Source organism: Dioscorea cayenensis, chromosome 5 (assembly GCF_009730915.1).
Source record: "Dioscorea cayenensis subsp. rotundata cultivar TDr96_F1 chromosome 5, TDr96_F1_v2_PseudoChromosome.rev07_lg8_w22 25.fasta, whole genome shotgun sequence".
In the NCBI taxonomy this organism is placed as follows: Eukaryota; Viridiplantae; Streptophyta; class Magnoliopsida; order Dioscoreales; family Dioscoreaceae; genus Dioscorea; species Dioscorea cayenensis.
This window is the reverse complement of record NC_052475.1, coordinates 31,113,667-31,138,473: the sequence shown is the minus strand read 5'-3', so window position 1 is coordinate 31,138,473 and position 24,807 is coordinate 31,113,667. Positions and strand designations below refer to the sequence as shown.

General features: G+C 35.9%; 7 protein-coding genes and 3 non-coding genes across 12 annotated transcripts; 6 read left to right on the top strand and 4 right to left on the bottom strand.

Annotated features, from left to right (window-relative positions):
* Positions 1-389: 389 nt before the first annotated feature.
* Positions 390-5,312, top strand: LOC120261774 (WPP domain-interacting tail-anchored protein 1-like). The gene is made up of 5 exons (XM_039269759.1): positions 390-486; positions 1,621-2,130; positions 2,276-3,477; positions 4,375-4,536; positions 4,756-5,312. Exons 2-5 carry the CDS (start codon positions 1,638-1,640, stop codon positions 4,963-4,965), a joined length of 2,067 nt encoding a protein of 688 aa, XP_039125693.1. The 5' UTR covers positions 390-486; positions 1,621-1,637; the 3' UTR covers positions 4,966-5,312.
* Positions 5,313-5,826: 514 nt separating this feature from the next.
* LOC120261295 (WD repeat and HMG-box DNA-binding protein 1) lies at positions 5,827-13,358 on the top strand. The gene is made up of 12 exons (XM_039269134.1): positions 5,827-6,294; positions 6,530-7,632; positions 7,903-8,079; positions 8,160-8,273; positions 10,725-10,829; positions 11,406-11,540; positions 11,611-11,666; positions 11,741-11,846; positions 11,930-12,046; positions 12,120-12,246; positions 12,338-12,468; positions 12,574-13,358. Exons 1-12 carry the CDS (start codon positions 6,009-6,011, stop codon positions 13,087-13,089), a joined length of 2,973 nt encoding a protein of 990 aa, XP_039125068.1. The 5' UTR covers positions 5,827-6,008; the 3' UTR covers positions 13,090-13,358.
* On the top strand, positions 8,817-8,891 carry LOC120262680. Its single transcript, XR_005536938.1, has one exon. It is a non-coding gene; the product is annotated as a small nucleolar RNA R160 (small nucleolar RNA).
* Positions 9,301-9,374, top strand: LOC120262681. The gene has a single exon (XR_005536939.1). It is a non-coding gene; the product is annotated as a small nucleolar RNA R160 (small nucleolar RNA).
* LOC120262679 lies at positions 9,933-10,008 on the top strand. Its single transcript, XR_005536937.1, has one exon. It is a non-coding gene; the product is annotated as a small nucleolar RNA R160 (small nucleolar RNA).
* A 271-nt stretch (positions 13,359-13,629) lies between the features above and the next one.
* Positions 13,630-14,259, bottom strand: LOC120260279 (pentatricopeptide repeat-containing protein At4g21065-like). Its single transcript, XM_039267717.1, has one exon. It carries the CDS (start codon positions 14,257-14,259, stop codon positions 13,630-13,632), a length of 630 nt encoding a protein of 209 aa, XP_039123651.1.
* A 31-nt stretch (positions 14,260-14,290) lies between these two features.
* Positions 14,291-14,752, bottom strand: LOC120260277 (pentatricopeptide repeat-containing protein At4g18840-like). The gene has a single exon (XM_039267716.1). The coding sequence runs from the start codon at positions 14,750-14,752 to the stop codon at positions 14,291-14,293; it is 462 nt and encodes a 153-aa protein (XP_039123650.1).
* A 16-nt stretch (positions 14,753-14,768) lies between these two features.
* LOC120260276 (pentatricopeptide repeat-containing protein At1g74630-like) lies at positions 14,769-15,590 on the bottom strand. The gene has a single exon (XM_039267715.1). It carries the CDS (start codon positions 15,588-15,590, stop codon positions 14,769-14,771), a length of 822 nt encoding a protein of 273 aa, XP_039123649.1.
* Positions 15,591-16,431: 841 nt separating this feature from the next.
* Positions 16,432-19,870, bottom strand: LOC120259847 (protein FAM32A). 3 transcript variants are annotated; one of them, XM_039267294.1, is made up of 4 exons: positions 19,706-19,870; positions 19,461-19,582; positions 17,030-17,184; positions 16,432-16,902 (listed from the first exon to the last, which is right to left on the bottom strand). In XM_039267294.1, the coding sequence occupies exons 3-4, from the start codon at positions 17,178-17,180 to the stop codon at positions 16,643-16,645; spliced, it is 411 nt and encodes a 136-aa protein (XP_039123228.1). In that variant the 5' UTR covers positions 17,181-17,184; positions 19,461-19,582; positions 19,706-19,870; the 3' UTR covers positions 16,432-16,642. The 3 variants fall into 3 exon arrangements, with proteins under 3 accessions (XP_039123228.1, XP_039123227.1, XP_039123229.1); XM_039267293.1 differs by having other exon boundaries at positions 19,461-19,518; XM_039267295.1 differs by lacking the exon at positions 19,461-19,582.
* A 2,156-nt stretch (positions 19,871-22,026) lies between these two features.
* LOC120260022 (E3 ubiquitin-protein ligase Iruka-like) lies at positions 22,027-23,296 on the top strand. The gene has a single exon (XM_039267467.1). It carries the CDS (start codon positions 22,057-22,059, stop codon positions 23,062-23,064), a length of 1,008 nt encoding a protein of 335 aa, XP_039123401.1. The 5' UTR covers positions 22,027-22,056; the 3' UTR covers positions 23,065-23,296.
* Positions 23,297-24,807: the final 1,511 nt, after the last annotated feature.

The following is a 24,807-nucleotide window of genomic DNA, read 5'->3' as shown; positions in this document are numbered from 1 at the left end:
ACCCACGTTTGATAGTTGAGTAAATGGTGAGAGAATTAATGAAGCCGAAGCTACATTTGGTAATTAAGTAAAATTTTCATATACAAAGATCACATAGAAATGCATGTCACATTCCAATGTATGAATAAGTTACATAAATACTTCTATAGTAAATAATTAGTATTCCATTTGTCTGTTAGACCCAAAATCTTGAATGCCTCCAAACTCAATGGTTGTATAATATATACAATATATATTTTTTAAAAATTATTATTTGAAAATTTCTCAAGCGAAATAAAATTATAACTGACTGCAAAACAAATTATTAATCTAAATTATAATCATAATTTTTTAATTTTTAGACAAAAATGACTTTTTAATCCAACACTAACAGTGTTTGACAGCTCATGAGTCCTGATCAGCAGCACTGAGCACTCTCCGATTCAATCCCAGGTTGAAAAATCTCAGCTTTTTTCACTATTTCCTGCGTTTCAGAGCATCTCTCAGGTACGCAAACGCTTTCTTTCTCCCTTGCTTCTTCGCATCTAAGAATCCTAAAATTAATGCCTTTCATCTCATCCCCAATTTGCTTTCCATTTCCCCACGAACAATGATCTTTCGAAGTTTAAATTTGTGTGTTTTTTTTTTGTTTTGGTTAAGAATTTATTTTGGCAATGGAGAAATAGACGTACACATCATGAAATCAAGGATTACTTGCAATATAATTTCGCTTAATTTATGTTGATTTTCGTAGTTGTTATTATGATTATTATTTTTTTTAAATTTTTTAATTTTAATGATTAGGTTTTCAGGAAATCAATTTGAGGTGTTTATTGCCTACTAGGGAACTGTGAAATTGTGTTTGTGAAAACTCAAACTGCATTCTAGTATTCTAAATCGGTAATTTTTAGAGAACAGAAGCTGGTGGGTGGAGTTTTTGGCAATCTCAGTGCTGGATTCTACAAGATCATTGGACTTTGTTCCATGGATTAGCTTTGGTTTTTTTAACTTTAGAAATTAGATATGCAGAGCTTGCTTACTTTGAAAATTTCTCTTCAAGAAATGAACTTGAGTTCTCTCTTGTGATTTTTCAATGCCAGCAGCTGCAGTTAGATCCGAGGCTTGTTATAGATATTGTTTGCTTCCATTTGTTCATCACTTATGTTTTCAGTGGCTATAATGGTTATGAGCTGTGAAATAATAGTTACTGATAATTCTTATCAGCGGTTGGAAAGTGATGAAATTCTGCCATCATATACTTGGCAGACCAAAGTGCTAAAATTTTTCCCACCCTTGTTTTATAAATTTATCTTTTTGCTCCAAATGCCTCTGATTAGCTGTTTCAATTTTTTCGCTGAAATTCCTTTTCAAGTGATCGATTCATGCTATTGACTATGCGCAACTTGTTGATTCATATCCTTTACTCCTACCATTTGTATGATTTCCATATGAGTATTGTATTTTTTCCCCTCATTCTTTGTTAGGCTATCTTTCATTTTCTTGATATTAGTTAAATCTCAATTTAAATTATAAGATGATTTAAAATGTTCTCTGCTTAAATATTCTCTTTGTTTTAATGATAATGCTTACCACTGTCATTATTCTCATGGTCTGGTGGTATTACTCTTTCATGTTACCCAGAGTGTACAAATAATAGCATGGCGACTGATGATGAACAGGATGAAAATTATCTTTATCAAGATATGACACAAAACAAGGAGAGAACATGTGGAGGAACTATACCTTGGGAAGTTTTAACAAGAGTGGAGCTTGATTCAGCTTATGTCAATGAGAAGTTACTGAACCTGGAGATACTTCTAATGCAAGTGGAAAATAGAGAAAGTAATTTTGACGGTATAAGTTTGGGGAATAAGGACATTTCGGCAGAGTCTCTCGAGATAGCCTTTGAATTTTATACCTTGTCGGGGATATTGAATTCAGAGGTCAAAGAACTGGAGAAGTTCATGTGCTTTCTCCAAACTGAAGTTGTGGATGCCCAAACTGGATTATCCTGTAATGGTTGTTTTAAGGAATCCTTAATTGAATTTGAAGAGAAGTTGCATGCTGCTCAAGAATGTTTGAATCAGTCACAAGCACAAGTTGCAGATATTAAAATGCAAACAGCCAAGTTTGAAAGGGTGCTTGCTCTTGGTTGGTGTAGAAAAATAAATGATATGCATGCTAAATATTTATTTTCATTATTCATATTTTCTTTGAAAATTTCAAAGTAATACTAGTAATTTTTTTTGTTTCCAAAAGGAATGCAATTAATTCTCTCTGTATGTTTTCTTGACAGGGATTGACGCGAATGACATTGTTGAGAATGGTCCTGATACATCTATTAATGCTAGGTGGAAACTGCAGCATGTAGAGCATCAAGGACATATATTACCATTGTATGAGAAGTCTATTGCAAAGGCATTGGATCTTGATAAGAAGTTAACAGTTTCAAGAAATAATGAAGAGGCATTTAAACTTAAACTCAGGTTTGCTGAGAGTGAACTTTACAATTTAGAAGAATCTTTTGAGATGGTTATGGGGCGACTGTTTCTGGCTGAAAATACTTCTGAGTTGCTCCTAAGTACATCAAAAGAATTACTAGGAAAGTTTTGGAATGCTCAATTGGATCTTGATGATCCACTGCATCATGAATGTGTTTCAAGATCTAAATTGAACAAAATCATCCTGAAGTCATCAACTGGAGAAAGTCTATCTGGACAGCACACGCCTGTTAGTGCAGAACTTGATGACATTCTTACTTTGCCAGTAAATGGGCTGAAAAGTAATTTAGAGAATACCAAGGATGAGTGCACTGCACCTTCAGAGGTTTTTGCCTTGCGAGAGAAAGTCAGGTCACTTGAAGATCAGTTAAGAAAGTGTGAGATTAATTTACATTCTACAAAGGGATCTGCCAAAGAGAGTCAACAGCAACAAAAATTGCATTACGAAGCTAGTGAGTTTGATCATGTGATAAATGATTTAAGAAAAAATGTGCTTGAAATAGAGACTAGAGCTCAGAATGCTGAAACAAAGTGTGAATTGTTAACCAAGTCAAATAGTGAGCTAACTGAAGAGCTGGATATTGTTAGAAGTAATGCAGAAGAAAAGGCGAATTTGTTGGAGAGGAAGCTTAGGCAATCGGATATGTTGTTAGAGCATGCAAAAGCATCTTTCCAAGCAATGGAGGAGCAGCAGAGTCTCTTAAACTCTACCCTGATTGATATGGAAAATTTGATAGCTGATCTTAAGGCCATGGTTGCTAAAGCTGAAAGCAGGGCGGAGATTGCTGAATCGAAGTATAATTTACTGACTCAATCAAATTTTGATCTAAATGAAGAATTAAGCTTTCTAAGAGGCAAACTTGAATGTTTGCAAGCCTCTCTGCATGATGCTGATGAGTCTAAAATTGCCACTTCAAGGGACATTAATAATAGGAGTAAAATTATTGCCAACCTGGTCATGAAACTTGCATCAGAAAGAGAGCGTCTTCAAACACAGGTGACAATTGTGCACTATCTTCTTTTCATTTATCCTTGTTTTGTTGGATACTTGAGATCATTTTCTACTAAAACCTTTCATTTCTATAAATGATATGCCACACTCCACCTCGAATTTAACAATTTTACATCGAGGATAGTTCTAGCAGAATTACAAGTGTCATGAATAAAATTTATTTTCATTGATTACTACTTCAACAAACTTTCTGGGTCATTGTTTTTTTCCTCTCTCTCTCTCTCTCTCTCTTCTCTCTCTTTTTCTTTAAAGTTATGGTATACCTCTGCTATGAAACCTTAAGGTTACATTCCAGTTCAGTCATGTTTCAACTATTGTTTGTTCTTCTACTGCAAAACACCTAATCCTTTTGATGCCAAAATGTTCTCTCCTTTTCTTTTCACCATTTGATTTTATTTATATTTTATCTTTTTTTTTAGTTACCTTGTCTGTAGTTTTATTCCTCCTCTATGGTTTTCCATGTATCTTAAATCTTACTGCTTTTGTAATGTCATCTTTGTTACAGGCTACAATTAGCTTTATCCAACCTAACTTGTGCATTTTGCTTTACGTATATTACTTCTACAACTTTATAATTACATTTATACCCCCTAAGAAAAATTATAAATTACATGTATTGCCTCCAAAACTTTATTTCAAATAGAGTCTGGACACTACAATGTGTAATTTGTTGGATATTATAGCTTCTATTTTACAGATTATAAATTTTTCATCTAGACACCTGATCATATATATTGGTGCATTCTTTTATATATTTGAACACTTGCTTTTTTCAACAATAATTTCTATTGAGCTGGATCCATATGTCTTAATTTGACATTTCTTAATTTACAAATTTGAGATAAAAGTTCTCTTCTAAAAGTTCTTCATCTGCATGTGTAGATATCTGAACTAACAAAAAGGAATAAATATCTGGTGGCTAAACACTTGAAGAAGAAGGATAAGGGTTCCCTTTGTGCAAATGAGGAGGGAAATCACTGCAAAAGTGTGCATTTGAAAGCTTCAGAGGAAGTATTAACCAAGACTTCAAGTACAGAACCCCAGGTTGGTCATTATAATCTCTTGATAACTGAAGTTTGGCACTAAGAGCAGAAAATATGAAACTGATTTTTGTTACTGGCAGCAATGAGAATTAGATATTACGTACATCAGATTGTCATTGCCGAACTTGCATTCAATAGATTTTTAAAATATCCATCAAGATTCATGCCACTGTCATACCAAAAGTCTTGGTGAACTTTACTAATTCGCTCGCTTGATCAGGTCATCACGGAGATGCTGGTGTTTTCTGACGAAATGATTAAGAGCACGCCCGCTGCAAATGATGAACAGATCTTAGTTAAAGCATCAAAGCTTGATCCTGTAAGAAGTTCAGAACCAACACATCTTAGTTCGAAACGCATTCTGGTCGCGGTTGTGGTCATACTGGTTTCTGTTCTCTGGTATCTAATTCAACAAAAGAACTGGTGTTGAGGTTCTTCCTGCACTCCCAGTCAATACCGGTCCAAGGAACGGCATGTTCGATATAATCTTCATTTATTGGGTAGTGATTTTAATGTACTCTTACCCTTTATTATCTCCATCTATAGGCAAACAAGAGATGAATCTCCTTACATTTTCTTCATTCGGTGAATTTTGCCAAAAAGAAATTACCGCGGTAGCGTCACTGTATCAGCACCATGTTAATGCAGTCATACTGCTGCATGCTGAAACTACCATTGGTGTAAAATAATTCAATACAGCTTTTAGCCATTTTTTCCCGAATTATCAACTTCATTGGTAAAGAAGCAAGCAAATATTAACTTTAAAGATTTCGATCATCTCTGTTTTTTCCCCTCTAAAAATGTATGTGATACTGTGTTATTGGTGCCAATATGCACATGCGAGAAGTTGAGGGTTTTACTATACATGTTTTTCCATCTCCATGAGTTAAGATTTGAATATGTTTCTTAGAAGAATGAATATTTTATGTAAGAGACTCGTTATGCTTATAATGAAAATGGTTATTGGCTATTAATTCTTATTGTATTAGATCTTTTTAATGATGCCAGGAAAATGATATTGGAATTCAAGCATAAATGTCTCAAATTTGTTGATTTTAAATAAAATATTTTTTATTTGAGAGGTGTATCATTCGCTTATATATACATGCTTTAACACAAAGAGCTATGTATATATACACAGAGAAAATAGAAATTTCAATTATTTAATTTTTGACGATGTCACATTTAAAATATTTGTTTTAGTTGGTACTTAAAAAATATATATTATATATTATTTAATTTTATATATTTATATAAGAGTGAACGTGAAAAGCCTTTGTGTTGGATGAAACTCTGGAGAGGAAACCCTAATTTCACAATCCTCAAAAAAATTTACCCAAAATTCCCGCTTTCATCCGCTCCCGCCAAAATCGAACGTTTTTGGGGGAAAGAATCCCGCCAAAAACTCAAACCCTAACCCTAATAAGTAGGCAGCCTCAGTCCCTTCTCCAATGGCACTGCCGCAGAACCACCATGAAGCACCGATCCTTGAAACTCAAGGAAGCTCACAAGGCTTCCGGTGGTGGAGGTGGCCGTGCGGCCCTCTGCTCCATCATCTGGGATCCTGAGGGCAGGCATCTCGTCACCGCATCAGCCGCTGATCAGAGTGTCCTGATCCATTATCTGGATCAGCAATCGAAGCCCCCCAAAGCTCTCGATCATCATAAGGAGGGTGTTACGGCTCTCGCTTTTAGCCCTAGTTCCAATTCCTTTGCTTCTGGATCTGTTGATCACTCTGTGAAGCTTTATAGTTTCCCAGGTATTCATTCTTCCTCATCTTCGCCTGAATTTTTTGTTCTTTTCTTAGAAAAACTGTAAGATTTCTTTGTATTTTACCTTGGATCTGAGAGGAATTTCTATCATTTTTTAGTTCTCTTCTTGAAATGCTTATATATTTGCAATGAAACCTACATTAAACCTTGATCTGTTGGTTTCATACACTGTGGGTTTTAATTGTATCTTTGAGTTTTGATCAGTTAGTTTTCTTTGGCCAGATGGAGAATTCCAGAGTAATGTTACTAGGTTTACGTTGCCAATTCGGTCCCTTGCCTTCAATAAATCTGGTAGTTTGTTAGCTGCTGCAGGCGATGATGATGGCATCAAGTTGATTGCTACTATTGATAGTACAATTTCCAGGGTGCTCAAGGGTCACAAAGCATCTGTCACTGGTTTAGCTTTTGACCCAAAGAATGAGTTCTTGGCATCTGTTGACAGTGTTGGTACTGTCATATACTGGGAGCTCTCATCTGGGAAATCAGTCCATACTCTTAATTCTGTAGCCCCTATTTGTGATTCGGATTCCTCTCTTTCAAACGTGCTGAGCTGGAGTCCTGATGGAGAAATTTTGGCTGTTCCAGGCCTGAGAAATGATGTTGTTATGTACGACAGAGACACTGCTGAGAAGCTGTTTACACTCAAAGGAGATCATGAGAAATCTGTTTGTTTCTTGTCTTGGTCTCCTAATGGGAAATATATTGCCACTTCTGGTTTGGATAAACAGGTTCTGATCTGGGATATTGATTTGAGGCAGGATATTGAAAGACAAAAATTTGATGATAGAATAACTGGTTTGGCTTGGAAGTCAAATGGCAATGCGCTGGCTGTCATTGATGTTATGGGTAAATTTGGTGTGTGGGAATCCACAATTCCTTCATGTATGAAGTCTCCTATAGACGGTGCTCCTAGTCCGCAGATAAGAAATGATAGTGGATTTTTATTTGATGAAGATAATGAAAAGTCTAGTGCTTCTGGCAGTCTTGACAATGTTGATGAAGAGAGTCATGGTGAATCAGTCCCCATCACTGGAAAAAGATTAAGAAAACAGTCTATTCTTGAAGATTGTTTTGGAGAAGATAGTGATGGTGAAGAGGGTTTACTTCGCCAGATTGAATCGCGGAAGAGAAATTCTGCTAAACGGAAGGTGGATATTGGAAAGGGAGATGAGTGTTCAAGTTTGATGAAGTCCATCAGGGTGAGAATGCAGGAGGCTTTTCAACCAGGTTCCACTCCAATACAACCTGGCAAGCGGCGATTTCTTTGCTACAATTTGCTGGGTAGCATAACTACCCTTGAAAATGAGGGAAACTCTCATATAGAGGTAATGGCACCCTTAACATGCACAGACATAGGTACCACCATTATTTTAGTTAATTAAGTCTGATATTTATATTTGGAAGTTGCTTAGAGTGAGATGATCAATTGCAAGCTCTGGTTGTTGTTGTTGTTGTTTTTTTGTTTTTTGTTTTTTTTTTGTTTTTAAAATTATTAATTATTATTATTATTTTTTTAATGGTGATTCAGTTCATCCATTTAATCATCATCATGACTGTGTCTCATCATCATATTTTGCTTTGATCTATGCTGACAGGTAGATTTTCATGATACTGGCAGAGGTCCTAGGGTACCTTCCATGACTGATTATTTTGGTTTCACCATGGCATCACTGAATGAAAATGGGAGTGTTTTTGCCAACCCATGCAAAGGTGAAAAGAACACAAGCACTCTTATGTATCGACCTTTTAGTAGTTGGGCAAACAACAGTGAGGTAGGTTCTTTTAGCTTCTACACAGTTTTATTCCTGTATGTCTACTTTTCAATTATTATAACTGTGTTATTTGATCTTAGTGGTCAATGCGATTTGAAGCAGAGGAAGTACAGGCTGTTGCTCTTGGTAATGGTTGGGTTGCTGCGGCAACGAGTCTTAATTTTCTTCGTATCTTCACAGATGGCGGATTGCAGGTTTGTAATCCCTGAGAGTTTTTGTTTTCTGTTTTATTTAATTTGAAATTACCTACTATTACACAAGCATATGATAACTGAAAGCAAAACTGAACAGCTTTAGAAGGTAATTATGGTTAAGATGCATTTTGAAAATCATGATACAATATGTTTCTCTCTTCTCTCTCTCTTGTTAACTATATTTATTGAAATATACTACATTTAACTTCCGATGCAAGAACTGTAGATGATTTTATTTTTGATCACGTGGTGAGATTCTAAATGGAATCCGCAACTCTGTGAATTTTTTTTGGAACATATGCACCATCAGCCCTTTGCTGCCTTTAGTCTGGTTGCAAGGAAAACATCGAGAATGGTTATCAAGGTGCTATATTGAAACATTGACAAATGTTTGGATAAAGTTATATGATTGATGCATATCAACACTGTTTTCCCACTTGTCAACATGGGCCAAATTTGCGAATTATTATTTTATTTCTTTGTGTGAGTTTTGATTAATTTAATGATAAATTGCTCTCAATTATTTTAAGACAATTTTTTTCATGCAAAAGGATGAGCTAGTCTGGTCTGAACTAAATGTGGAAAACACATTATGGTCTTCAAAGTTCTCTGATTGCTTTGTTTTTCTCTTTGATTTATGACTGGACTCTCCCTGGCTAATTTGATATGTATCTCGGCTATATATATATATATATATATATATCGTTTTACTAAAACATTGATTTTATCTTAATTGTTAGTATGCTTTTGGATAACTTTTGTTCAGCATTAATACCTTCTTCTAGCTCATCACAATAATTTAATTGTTAGTAATCGATCTTCAAGCTGATTTTGATTTTGAGATTGACTTGTTTCATCCTACATCTTTTACTAAATTCTATTATCCAAATAAATTGTTAAACTCTATCAGCAATGTTTTCTTTTGTCAAAATGAGCAAGCATATTGATAGCCTCCTTTCTATTGAAGTGTGAGGTCTGACTATTTTCCTGTCTAATTTAATTCAAATTATTTTGAGATTATTCTTTCAGCAAAATGATGAGATCCTATGACTGAACTTTATGTAGAAAACATATTATGGTCTTCAAAGTTCTCTGATTGCATTGCTTTCTACCTATCATTTGGATGGTTATCTGATGAAAGCTTAGTAGAATGTTTTGGTTTTCATGTTTTTCCACCTATATAGGCTTTCTTTCTTCTGTTTATTTATTTAAATAAATATATAATAAACAGATGTCATAATCATTATTCTTGTGCTTGAAATTTTTAACGCTTCTGAGACTGAATCATTATTGTTTATGTTTTTCTTTATTTTGAAACTCTTAACTGTTTAATGTGAAAGTTAATGTCTGTCATGGGTGAATCTTTGAAGTTTTGATTTTGATTTCATTTGCTTTTTCATTCTGCAGCTTTTTTAATAGATTATCAAAGCAAAAATATGAACTATTCTGATATGCACTTAGCATTGATAACTCATTTTCTTCTATGGATTTTTGTGATCACTTATCTTTATTGCTTCTTTTTCAAATTTGTTATTGACCCCTTTGCACTTGAGATTCCCACACTCATCATAAATATTTTGTCTTTTGGGGTTGGTGTCGGGGTTTGGTTGAAAGAGTTTCTTCATACAATGATTACAAGTTTCAAGCTAGCAACAGCAAGGCAAGATGATGAGCTAATGTGCCCTGAAATCTCATGTGGATAGTAAATTATGGCCTTCAAAGTTATCTGATTGCTTGCTCGTTCTGCATGATTTTGGACACAACCTGTAGTCTGGAGATTTAGTAATGGGACTTCTCATAATATTCTTTTTTTCTCTGAGAAAATAGTTTTTTTTCTTATGTAAATGAATGGTGAGCATCACATCTGCTCCTGTATAGGGCACAATGCCACATTCTAAGATGTGTAGTTTCTCTGTGGATGTGGTCATTCTATCATCTGTCAGGTGTGAAGTAATTTCATTCTTGATGAACAAAAAGTTAAAATGGATAAACTTTCTCGATGGTTACGTGAAACTATTTAACATTGAAATAATGTGTCCTGATTTCTGTGAAATTGGGATAATGAATATGACAATGATTCCCTTTTTATTTTTTATGCAATGCTATTTTTGTATTTCATAACTTGGGATGATGAATTGTATTATTTCTTTAAGAACAACTGTACTTATTTTCCTATACTTAAACTAGAGCTTTGAGGTATAGGCTGCCATTTTTACCAAGTTATTTTTGATTATTTTGTGATAAATTAAGCTTTGATTTTATTAATGTTTTTAAAATTTGCTTCTGCATGAGCTATAAGCATTGGCAAGTGCTATTTATTGTCTACCTAATAAAGGAACAAGTTCATGTTCTCAGTACTTGCCACTTAAGCAACTTCTCTTATTTTAGCACCTTATCACTGTGAGGGAGTTTAAATTCTTACACTATCTGTTATTTCTCCTTTTATTGCAGAAACATATCCTTTGCCTAAATGGTCCTGTGGTCACTCTAGCGGGTTTAAAAGATGAACTAGCTATTGTTACTCATGCTTCAGACAGTCTTCCTTCTGGAGATCAGGTATGCTTGTATCTTGTAGTCAGACAACTCAAATGTTTACAAATAACTATGTTTCCCTTGCAAGCTACAGGACATTCAGGCTATTTGAGTATGATTGTAGTACTTCTTGGGTTAAGTTTAGCTGAATCTAACACTTATGAAAATCTCTCACATCTATTTTGGACTGAGAAGTTGTTTTTGCAAATTTAAATATGTATCGAGTGCCCGGACATTGTAGCTGAATTTTATGTTGCCAATCTACCATGAAATTGTCCATGATGCAACATTTTTATGTTGCCATTTTATCAGCCCTGCAGAGTAGTCATTGTTGATTTAATCATATGTAGAAATTAAGAATTTCCTACCTTTCATGAAAGCAACTTTTATGGAAGAAAATCAACCCTTGTTTTTGTTCCTCCACTTGACATGATCAGCTGTACTGCTGTTTTCCAGAGCAATATGTAATAATTAGGCAAACTTATTGCTCAACTAAAACTAAGATGGGCTGCTCCCATTTGCAGTTTTCCTAAATCGGGTGTTTTTATCCTGGCCTGGTTTTACTCAGCCTTAAACAATAATTTCCAATTTGGTTGGCAGGTGCTTGATGTTATGGTTCTGAACATACTAAATGGAACTCAAACAATTATAAGCCGTCTTCCTTTGACACCAAGTTCCCATTTAACATGGTTTGGCTTCAGTGACGAGGGGCAGCTAAGTTCATATGATTCCAAGGTTGGCTAATATGGACTTTTTAATAACCATTCTTGTACTTGTTTTCTGATGACTTTAGCAAACTGTGTAGGGGGTGCTGAGAATGTTCTCTACACAATTTGGAGGTAGTTGGCTTCCTGTTTTCAGGTGCCTAAGTATACCATGGACCCTCCAAACTTTGTTTCATCTTGGATATGTTCTGAATCTTGTCATACATGCAGTGCCAGCAAAGCAAGGAAGTCAGAAGATGAAAACTACTGGGTGGTTGGTCTAAGCGCCAGCAAGCTGTTCTGCATTATTTGCAAATCCCCTGATTCTTACCCATTGGTAGGATAGTTTTGTCTGCTATTCTCTTTGCAGTTTGTAGGTCATGGTCATGTGTTTATCTTTTTCCTCCTAATATTGTGCAGGTCATGCCAAAGCCGGTTCTTACACTACTGAACTTTTCACTTCCTCTTGCCTGCTCTGATCTTGGGGCTGATGAGCTGGAAAACGAGTTCGTGTTGAGCAAGATATCCCTCTTACAGGTTATGCCTGTTCCCTTGATTAGAGGTTATTTTGCTTGTTCATATCTGAACCATTCTGATTATCAAATCCCAGATTCAAAATAAAGTAAAAGAAATGGTAGCAGCTGGTATTGATACCACTGCTCTTTGTGATGAAGCATTCAGCATAGAAGCTTCCATGGATCGATGCATCCTGAAGCTTATTGCCAGCTGTTGCAACAGTAAGTAGCATGTGGTTGAAAGTTTGGTTATGTGACTTGCTGAGTTTAGAATATTTAACATTTCACATCTTGTTATTCATTTTCGTGATAGGTGACAAGCTTGTGAGGGCTACAGAACTCGCCAGATTGCTATCACTGGAGAAGTCAGTTATGGGTGCCATAAAGCTGGCCACTGCACTTAAACTTCCTGTATTGGCAGAGCGGTTCATTGGCGTATTGGAGGTAACCTCGATCATCCCTCTATTTTATATTGGTTAGATTGCTGATATTTTGAAGTGCTTCAGCTTTTTCCCTGTCTCTAATTTAGTTTTATTATGATCTATGCAGGAAAGTTTGTTGGATAAATCTGAAGGGGCACCTCATGTATCAAATTTAGCCTCCAGTGCAGCTGTTACAAGCAATGTGGCAAAGCGAAAGATTTTGCCTGTACCTGCTGTCAATAAACCTCAGGTCTTAAAGTCTGTGGGTAGTGAAGAGAAGTCCGGTGAGGTAGGAGGATTTCAACTTTGTAAAAGTCCAAGTGAAGGAAACACAAAAGATAGTCGTCAGCAAATGCAATCTAATCTGATGGCAACACCATCTGCAAAGGCATCTTCTGACCATTACAAGGTTGAGCTTTGCAATAATACGAGGGAGGGCAATTCAAAGGCAGGAGTCAACCAAATGCCATGCGTAAAGTCAAATGAAACTACTTTAAAGGATGAGGGGGTTAACCAAATGCAATCTCACCGAGCAGTTAATCCGTTTGCAAAAGCATCCAAGAACCAGGGTAAATCTTCTCTTTTTGATTCTATTAAAAAGAAGGTAGACAATGAAAAGATGGATGGATTGGCAAAGAAGTGAGGCAAAAGGTATGAAAATCAAACAACATAACTCTTCTCACTTCTTAAATTAGCGTGCTGTGTCATGGCTTCTGTATGGTGAGTAGTGTAAATATAGAGAAGATGACCTTTATAAGTGATCTGAGGCGGATACATTGTTCATTTCATCCTGAATTTTTTAGAAGGTTTTGTATTAAATGCTGTGTAAAATTGCTTTCGTTTATAATTTTGTAGATTTTGCGTTCAGAATTTTTTTATAACAAAAAAGTAGCACCATTATTTCTATAATTAGCATGTATTTTTTTTTTTAGCAGCTGTTACAGGTTTCATCTCATGGTTTATCCGTATTTATATATATTTATAGATAAAAGAGCTACTGAAATGGTTGGATTCATGTGCATGCACAATAGGACGTCAAGTGAGAATGGTAATGATTAATGAAACACAGAATTACAGTTAGAGGCTATGCCTACTATAATCCAGGAAATTTTTTTTTTGAATAATAACCGCCAAGTGTTAAAGCTCACATAGAACTACATACATTTGAGTCTTGAGACTGTCATTACCAATAGTCCCCACAAGAACAAGAACCCTTCTGGAAATGGTGAAAACGGCTAGAGTCTCTCACAATTATATCTCGGTCATAGATCACTGATAGAAGCTTAATGGCAGCATGGCAATCCCCACAGACTCTCAGATTTTTCACTATTCTTATTGTAGAACTCGCTTCAGTGCTTACAAGACTGAAAGCAATCGCTAACTTCTCGCTGTGGAGTGACAATGAACTCTCCTTCGCTTCATCTTCATCGATGTCTAACAAAACTTGCTCCATGTCAGGCTTATATCCTGCGAGCTTCAGCCGCTCCGCCATCTCACCGAGCATCACATAAATGTCCTCCTTCCTTGAATGTGAGCCGTCTCCGGCTATGAACTCATGAACCTCCCCGCCTACTTCGACAGAGCTGCAGCCTGGCACTTTCTTGACACCTCTGTCCATCATCATCTTCCTCACCTCATGCACACCATTGAAGTCATTACCTTTCGCATATATGTTTGATAGCAATACATAACCAGCATGGTCATTCGGAGCTACTTCAATGAGCCTATGACCAGCTTTCTCTCCCAATTCAGTGTTGCCATGAACTCTGCAAGCAGCCACTATAGCCTTCCACATTACCACATCGGGCTCCATCGGCATTTGATCGATCACCGCCTCCACTTTCTCAAACAAACCCGCTCGGCTGAAACAGATCCACCATGCAGCCATAATGTGTGATATCAGGCTCAATACCATAAACAGAACTCATTTTTTCAAACAATCTCATGCCTTCATCCACAAGACCTCCATGACTACAAGCATTCAACACACATGAGAATGTTATGTGATTTGGCACCAAACCAGAGGTTTTCTCCATCACTGAGAAAAGCTCAAGAGCTCTCAAGCTATCCCCATTTGCAGTGAAACCACAAATCATAGCATTCCAAGTATCACAGCTCTTCCTTATCGTCACCACGTCGAACGCATAAACAGCGCCTTCAATACAACCACATTTCGAATACATATTGATCAAAGCAGACCCCAGCTTCTCATCCAACTCAATCCCATTCCTGCCAATATAAGCATGCACCCACTTTCCTTGTCCTAAAGCACTCAAATGAGTAACAGCAGTGAGAACATTGATCATGGTCACACGGTTAGGCTCACACTCCCTGCTCTCTTGCATTGCTCTGAATATCACAATGACTTCTTCGAACTCGCTGATTTCTATATAGAGACCCCATGAAGGTGTTCCAGGACACAACATCTCGAACAGGCATCAAGTCAAAGACCTCATGAAGAGATTCAGCATCGTTGGCAGAAGCATAGCCTTCGAGCAAGCTGTTCCAGGCGATGATATCTGGTTCGGGACATTCGTCGAACACCTTGCGTGCATGGGTGAGTTCACCAAGTGTGGCATATAAATGAAGGAGCTTGTTCCGAATGTGGGCATCAGTGACAAGGCCGAGCTTGAAAACTTGGGAATGGAGTTGTTTTCCAAGAGGAAGGGCGCGGAGCTGGGTGCAGGCCTTGAGGGCGAAGGTGAAGGAGAAGCGGTCGGGAAGGGCGGATCGGGAGAGCAATTGGTGATAGAGGAGGAGGGATTGGAGAGGGTCACGGGCGTTGAGGTGGGCGCGGATGAGGGTGTTGTAGAGGAAGGTGGGTGGGGGGTTTGGGAAGGAGGAGAGGAGTTTGGAGGCATGGGGAAGGGAGAGGGAAGGGTTGGAAGAGAGGATGGCGTAGAACTCGGCGAGGCGGCCGGCGTAGTAGGGGTCGAGGGATTGGGAGGACTTGATGATGAGTGCGTGGACCTGGTGAGCTTCATGGACGTGGGAGCAGAGCTGGAGAAGAGAAAGGTATGGATGTTGTTGTTGGTGGTGCTGGTGCTGGTGCTTTGATGGTGGGTTGAGGATCTTGTTCTTGTTGTTATTGTTGTTGATCGGTGTTGGAGTAGTAGTTAAGAACGGTGCTAATGTAAAAGACATTTTGGTGTGTGATGAGGCGTAGCACTTCTTGATTACTATGTTTTTCGATTGTTTCTTATGCTCCATGCACATATTTTTTATGCTAATGTTTTTAGTGAAACTGTGCATGTATAAATTGGGATTTTGTATATATATTTTTATTTAGGGAGAAATGTGATTGGGATTGCAAGCCCACGTTCACAAAAGAGGACTCATTATCATTATTACATCTGTTAAAAAAAATGGAGATAAGCCTGATTGTTCATGTGTTAATCTTGACTTTGAAACTACCTTGTGTGTAATTAGTACCACTCATGTGTTGTTTTTATCGAAACTTTTTACCTATAAAAGGGAAGATTTTTGGATGATGATGTGTGTCAAAGTTCATAAGTGTTCTTATGACAAGCAAGAGAAAAATCAAAAGAGAGTGAGTGTGATAGTTATTGAGTAAAAATATTATAAAATCTTTTGAGTATTTTTTAGAGATGTAACACACAAAAGAGAGTGTATGTGGTGTATTTTTGTACTCTTGAACAATTCTTCATAATAGGTATTGCAGTGATAGTAGGAAACATAATGTAACCCATTTAAAAATGAATTTATATAAAATTTAAGTTACACAACACTACAAATTTCTAACAACATCCATTGAAACTTGAAATCTGAACTTAGACTTCCCACATCAATGATTTTTGCAGTACCATGAACTCTTTGGCTTAAGGGAGTTATTTTATAAAAAAAATTGTGACAATAAAATGAAATTTAAAATATATTTCTCAAATAAAGATTGAAACTTTTGAAATGAGGGTAATTTTCAAATGAGATTGATCTAAACTTTAATTAATGACAATACTCGTTAGAATGAATATTCAAAGCAAAGAAACCATGTCTTTAGAGAGTAAATTAAAACACTCACAACAGTGAAACAGTATGCTAGCAATAGTTTCAGATAAGCACAGTATGCCTTTTGCCGCAGGCAAATACCACATATGGCAAAGAAGAACAAACATCACCATAAAATTTAGAAGCAGGATGACCGGTTTGAGTATATGTCTACAAGCCAATGTTTGGAATTAACCAGGACCCACTTTGGGAATGTCGTAATGCTCACTAAGATTTGCCAAATATTGGTTAAAATCTTGAATCCGGTCACGGTGTGATTTGTCAGCAGTTTTGGCCAACCTCCGTGAGTCGATCCTCTCCCTCTGTTCAATATACCGTTTCTCAGCTGCCGTGAGATGGTCATCACATGCAGAAGCATGTCCTTCATCCCCCGGCTTCTCATCTTCATTTATGTCCTCATTGTTATCAGCAGATAATCTGGAGCTTCCATCTGCATAATCAAAATCTTAAAATTTTTCAGGTTTGAAATTCAGAAGTCAAAAGAAATTGGTGGGCAGTTTAAACAAAGATATCACATGACAGTGACAAAGAAGGTATCTACAATGTAGAAAGCAGACCTTGAGGAACCTCATCTCTTTCAATATGAGGATCTTCACCATCACGACGATGCTTCTGCTTCTTTTTCTTCTTTATTCCACCTGCCTTGACATCTAAAGCTTTCCCTTTCAGCTTCAACTTCCCACCAACGACATTATCATATGCTGACATTTCACTGTGATAAGGGACAACCAGATGAAATAAGATAAACAGGGAGAACATTGAAGACAAGAGCATATCAGCATAATTTATACCATACCCTATGGTTTGTCAGGATTGAGAAAGAATCACAATGTGTTCTTTGTTATAGATTTGAACCTAGTATCAATTAACTAGTAAGTTGTGTAATTCTGGCACATGGAACAACACTAAAAACAGATAAGTTTGTCAATTGTAACAGCTCAACAACCAAGGAAGAATTGGAAGACATGCATGCATATAATTAAAGGTCCCCTGGCTTATGAAACTTAAACATGCAAACCAATGCCTGCAAAATAGGGTTACAGGTCCATGCAATATCTGATGAAACACTAACTGTAAAGGGTTACAACCACTCATTCAAAAGCAACAAGATATTGTAATTATGAGTAAAGACATCTGCAAACTGGGAAACATACATAAGAAGAGCCTGGCTTTACAAATTTCGAGCATAAATAGGCAGCACCTTACAAATATCTTGCCAAACACATTTGTTTTGAAAACTAAATCATATAAACCTTAATGATTAAAAGCAACAAACATCCTATTGTTTCAGATTTCAATATATTTGTTCTGCCTCTTGCATGTGCTTATGACAAAGTGATCATCATGGAGAATCAAAATGACAATGAACCTATGGGCCTTAAAACTTTACAAGCACCATTTGCATATTACTAATTACCTGCTGTTATAGGTTCAGATATAGGCACTATTAAAATCATCAATTCAAAAAGAAGCTGAAATTGACATTTTGTGGCAGTGTATATACAAAAGCAACCACTTGTGTGCCGTTACATGTGCAAATCCACCAAACTATTACCCCACTTAAGAGAAACAAGACAATATGGAAGGATTACATCCATAGTTGTACGAATTGGCCGATTCCTGATTCGTATTGGCGATTCAGTTCGATTCAACCCCCACGATACGTATCGGGGGTTTGAATCGGTCATACTTTGAATTAGTGTAAATCATCCAATTCATGGACGATTCGATTCGAATCATCCAATACACGATTCACACCGATTCCAAAAATACATTAAATTTGGGTTATTTTTGTGTTGTGCTTATCAAATTTTTAAAAATTTAAAATCTTATCTAATTCTGATTACCACAAATGACTTTTATTTAGTTTTTGTTTGTTTCTCATTGGCAAAGTTCTAGAGTAATTGCTAAGTATAGGTGAATGATCATCTTTTAATAGTAGACATTTAAACATTTAATTTTACTATGGATTAAAAATATAGGAAATCTATTTTCCATGAAATTTTAAGACTTATTATTAGTTATTTCTGAATCATTTGATTCAGAATTCGATTCCCGGTTTGGAAAATGAGCTATCCGATTCACGATTCGATTCACGATTTGACAACTATGATTATATCAAGGCAAGCTATGTTTGGCCATCACAATGTGGAAACAGGAGTTACAATGAGAAAGAACCATGTGCCATCAAACTTCAAAAAATCTCCCACAGGAATAAAGGACCTGCAGTAAACTAGGATCAATGACAAAGGAAAGTAGGCCCTTGAAGACCATTGCCGCACAGAAGAATCTTGAAATGAATTAAAAGAATTTCAAATTAAGAAAAGCTCTCTCAATGAAAGAACAAGGCAATAAACATCATTGCAATTCTTTGCTAAAGATTATCTAAAAATCTATTATCATTGAGAAGCATAGAAAGATGGAAAACTAAAGATCAAGTCTATCCTGACAATACATAATGGACAAGTTCCCTATAGAGATAAAGTACAATGAAGATTAAATTTCAAAATAGATGATAAAAAACCCATTATAGCATCAGCCTCCAATTCTAGTTGTTTAACTTCTACTCATGAACTACAAATTCCCAACAATTAAGTCCATTCTTCATCAATGCAAGAATATATATATATATATATATATATATATATATATAGAGAGAGAGAGAGAGAGAGAGAGAATTAGGCATACAGATTTCAAAATAGAAGTGTATGGAAGAAAACAGAATAAGTAAAACAGATGAGATTTCAAAGGAAAAAAAAAACAGCTATTCAGAATCATGCAATCAAAATCACAACATAATCAGCCAGATGGTAGATTTCCCTCCAAAATTGTTTCTATTAGATAATACAGGATTCAAATAGTTTACAATCAAACCAAAACAAATCAGTTACAATCCTGATTACCAATTAGCAAGCAACAAAACCAACAATACCAATCGACAATTTTTTATTTTTATTTTATATATATAAAAAAATACACTTTACTCACCAATCAGCTATAAACTTCTGGCTCGTACACCCTGCTCTCCCAATTCCCTTACTTCAGTCTTCAACCAAGAAAAAGGAAAAAAGAAAGAAAAAAAAAAATAACAAATCCAGATCAATTCCACACTGCATTCCACCAAACTATAGTCACTACTCTAGAACTCTTTCACATTAAAAAAACAAAAAAAAAAAAAATATAATCGTAATCTAAGGAAAATTTGGAACAATAAAGATTTAAACACCACTGACCAGTTAAATTTGAAGTCGTTCAAACTTTTTTGTTATCGTGATAAAGCATCAACACTGAAAAGGATCAAGAAGCGTTGCGAAGTCGGGGCGATTCCATCCTCTTTCTGTCTCTCTCGCTCTCTTTTGGATTCTTAAATTAGGGCACAAAAGAAGAAGCTAGAGAAATTTCGCCCAATTAGATTTATTTTATCGGAGGTTGTACTAACTTGTATATGGTGTCAAACGGGCCATGGATTGCTTTGCTTGTTGAGCCGGGCCGGAACGTGCAACCAAGTACTGGGCCGGGCCATCCCTCTTGCCGGTTCTTTTAATTTTAATTTTATTTAAAAATTTAAAATCCAAAAATTTACAAAAAAATACATACATTTCGAAGATTTTTCAAAAACTTTTTCTAAAATAATTATATGTATTTAAAACTAAAACTAAAGTCATTTTTGTAAATACGAAATAACATTAATTATAATGAAGAGAAATATTTTAAAATTATATATATATATATATATATTGTGTGTTGCCAGGAATATGTAATTACATTTCAAGATCTTAGATATGCGTCGTTGGAATATGTAAAATCAATAGTTTGACTTTTGAGTTCTCGTTACCAAAAAGACATGTAATATAATTAGAAAAGTCACACATGTTCTGGTATGATTTATCTATTATAAAAATAAACAATTTTAAAACTTGATATATAGATTTGACAAATTTTTTTTGTACTCTTAAAAATTTATTTATTAAATCAGTTTAATATATTCATTATATATATATAATCAAGAGTTTAACTCCTTTTTAATATATAATTGAGGCATAATAACAAAATATGTGTATGTTTAGAGTAATTTATTTACATTGCAATATATATATATCATGAATTTTTTTGGCATATTTTATATAAAAGCTATCTAATAATATTAGTTTTAACCCTTTAGATTTAAGTTTATAGATTTAGATAATTTTAAATTTTTAATTAAAATTTCTACTTATTTTATTGAAAAATTACTTAAATAAGATATAATTGTATATGTGAGAGAGAGAGAGAGAGGTGCAACTGTGTAAGTGTGTATGTAAGCCTGAGTTCAGGCTTACGTGGTCAACAAAGCCCAAGTAGACCGGGCCCTGCGGCCCGTACCAGTCAGCGTGTGTGGGCACGTGACCTGGGTGTGTGGCGTGCGTGGACCGAGGCAAGATATCTTGCCTCGCACATCTGCAAGCTTAACCTGTACCCGATAAAATGACCCTCATCCTAATCATTCTAAGCATGAGCTATTTTGAAACGAAACTTTTTTTTCTTTCTTTCATTGTTTTATAAGCCTCCATGAATTTTTTCTTTTCTGCATTTGAAAAAGTTTTTTTTTTAAATAATTTTTTAATAATTAATCTAACATAAGTCAATGAGAAGTAGTCTTTGCCCATGTACAACACATAGTGAGAATACTGAATGCTTGAAATTTTCTCCTACCATCTTAGCACTTAGCACCCTGATTAGTTTAAATTTTCTCCCAAAAATATGTTCATAAAACTCTAGTCATCAATTTTTTTTTTAAATTTTAAAATATGATCACTTCTAGAGACGAGAAAAAAAAAGTAAAAAGAAATGTTGATAGAGAGACAAGAGGAGTTTTAATCTATTATAATAAGGTTAATGTAAAAAAAATAAAATTAAAACTTAGTTTTTTTTTTAATAAAGGCAACAAACACTTATCTCTATTACATGTGAGTTAATGTTTTTATAGATTTCACCTTTTAAGGGTTTTATATTTGTGAGTTAATGTTTTAAAATCGCGTCCTTACCTTGTGAGTACAACATCATATGTAAGTTAATTTTTTCAACAAAAATTTGAACTTAGCACTAATCACTTGAACCAAGTGACTTTTTTTTTTTTTTGAATAATAGACGACAAACGCCCTTTTAATATGAATATAATAGTACTGAACAGTACTGAAACCTGAATGTACAGTATAGGTACATTATGAGAATAATATAAGAATCCCGGGTGAATAGTGTATGAACAGTATGGTGAATAGTGCTGTCAGAAGAGGGATTTGAACCCATGACTTTCATCTTATATTTTGATGTCATACTATTAGACTATCCGATGGTTGACGAACCAAGTGACTTTGGCTATTTTTTTTTAATTAACTTATTTTAATTATATTTAAATAAAAAAAATTAATAATTTTATGAAGAAGTTATATAGATAGGAATTTTAATTGAATTTTTTTTTTTAAAAAAAAGCCCCTCAAAAGTACGAAATGATATGAGTATTTGTTAGGGGTCATAAAGTAAAATAAAATTCACCCTCACCCTTCCTTTGTATATATCTTCCTTTTTTCTTGTGCTCTGGAGAGGAATGGCGGAACTCGACGATCTCTTCATCTTCTCCGGCGAAGAAGAGCACTGTTACGGAAGCTCATGGCGAGATCCACATCCTCTCGGCTACCAGTCCCTTTTCTTACCCCCCCACTCCGGCATCTTCTCCTTCCGCTGTGAACCCTACTTGGAATACATGGTCCAAGAGGACCAAGCGCTCCGATTTGAGCCCCAAATCGACTCCGAAATCCAAATCGCCGATCTCAATTGCTTCTCCATGGACTTGGACTATCGCCCCGGGGAGGGGGAGGAAATCGTTGCCGGCGGCAGCGGCGAGGTCCAGCAAGGTTCCAATATTCAGGAAGTCTCCGGCGTCGTTCGAGACTTCATCTCGATGATCGGAAGCGGCGGTGATATGGAGTGTGAATCTTATCAGAAGGAAATCACCGACGATGTGCAGGACTTCATCTCAATGATCGACCGCAGGGAGATTGAGCTGGAATCCGATCATGAACAAGTAGCCGACGAGGATGTCCGAGACTTCATCTCGTTGATCGGTGGTGGGGGTGTCATGCAGGAATCCAATCAGATGAATTTGGTCGAAGACGCGCAAGATTTCATCTCGATGATCGATGGAAGGGATAACGGGGAGGAATTCCATCAGGATGAAGTCATGGAGACTGTGTGGGATGTGGACCATGATCGGAATCACGAAGAGCATGGATGGGAGGTCCTTGTGGACCTAGATGATGATGATGATGATGTTGGAGGGCCGCCTGCGGCGGCGGAGTCAGTGGTGGAGGCGCTTCCGTCGGTGTCTATGGCTGGTGAAGGTTTGGCGGGGGAGAGCATGGCTTGCGCTGTTTGTAAGGATGAGATTGAGTTGGAAGAGAAGGTGAAGAAACTGCCTTGCAAGCACTATTTCCACTCTGAATGCATCGTTCCATGGCTCAAAATGAGGAATACCTGCCCAGTTTGCAGGCGCGAGTTGCCAACAGATGATGCAGAGTATGAGAGATGGAGGGGAAGGAGGGACACTGAGGTTTGATTGAAGTGGGAGGTACTTTTTCTTCTTATTCATATAATGCAGCTTAATTGATTTGTGATATATATATATATAGTTTAATTTTTTTGGTGAAATTCATAGTGTTGACCTCTGTCTGTAGGCTACCTCTGTCTGTAGGCTATCAGTTCATTTTGGTCCTTTAGGACTCCTGAACATGACTAAATGTGCTTGGTGCTTTGATCTTTTAAATGAATTTATAATTGTTCCATTGAAATTGTTGTTGCTGTTTTTGATTGGGTCTGTGGATGCTGTTGAGATCAAATTGATATGGTTCTTTGAAGGCTGCATTGTTCTTGAAGAATATTTTGCTTGAGTGCAGGCACTTACAGCAATGCATTGGTTTTTATTTCATGCATGCGGGATATGAATTCATATCAATGCATTGTTCTTTGTTTCATGAGTGGGATATAGGATTTCATTTTCTAGTGACTGATATTTGTTTTTCAAATATTTATTCTTTGTCTTGATTGTCCAACCAAGATTTCCTTTACTAAAGTTACGCTTTTTATTACGAGTTTTTGAGCTAGTAACTTATCTTTTATTAATAAGAGTGGATTTTACTCTACTCTTTAGATGACTTAACTATGTGATTCCACTGTAATGGAGAATTTTCAAATAAGGAACAGTGCTGTTTGATTCGCCCTTAAAACCTAAACTAGCAAAGGAACTAAATAACTCTTAAATGTTTAAATAGGATTTTACAATCATGAGATTTCTCTTTCTATTAAATGTTGATTAGATGCTGCCTTCTTTGTTTATTGATTGAGTATCCCGGTTGTTTCTTGCTAGTTCTGTTGTCTTGTCCTAGACTTATTTCAGGTCTGTGTTAACTAATTTGGGTAAAGGTTTGTCATATGTCATAATTTTCGTATATTTCTTGTCTTTTCTTGATCTTGTTCAAGGCTACCGAGAACTTACCCCATCATTTATTGGCTCTGTAAAGTTAAACTTATTTGTAGCTTTCGTATGATATTAAAAAAAACTACAATGTTAATTTTGTCCTGAGATTTTTGCTGACAATTTGAGTTCAGAGTTTGTGAATGTACCTTTATTAACAAATTTTCTAAACATGTAACGCTGACAGAATGGTGCAAGTTGGAAGATGGCCAAGCTTTTCTTTCGTTTTTCCTGCATATTTGCAATGTTTCCCTGATTGTTTTCCCCAAAATTATTTCTTCATGGTGAAAAGTGGTTTCAATGTTTTTGACTAGCAGATATGTACCGGAATTATTTTAAAGATGGCTTGATTGTATTTTTAAATTTGATTGGGGGTTCTGAAACTTGATTCAGCTCCTAAGCAAGCCCAAAACATAACTAGACAAAATTGATAAAATTAGCCCTTTGCCTTACTCAGCTGCGTGTGTTATTGTATGGAATTCCGCAATTATCTCATTATCATTAATTGTTTGATAGAAATGTGATGCCTGGATTAAAAATCCACAAGAGAACTTGCCACAGGACCTAGCAGCAGGAGCCCAAGGGTTATGTGAAGTATAAATATGTTAGGAAGTATTTGTTACACTGAATATTCTAATTACAGAAGGATAATAGGGTTGCTGTTGTAGCCCAATATAAGGAAATTTGCTGTTAATTTGTTAAAGAAGCGTTTGTAAATCTATATTAGGGGAGCCTTTTAAGCAGTATTGTGGTCATTATTTCGCAAGAGCAATAAGTATTGCCCTTAACATTGATGTTTATTATTTGCGCCTTATTAGATCTGGTTAT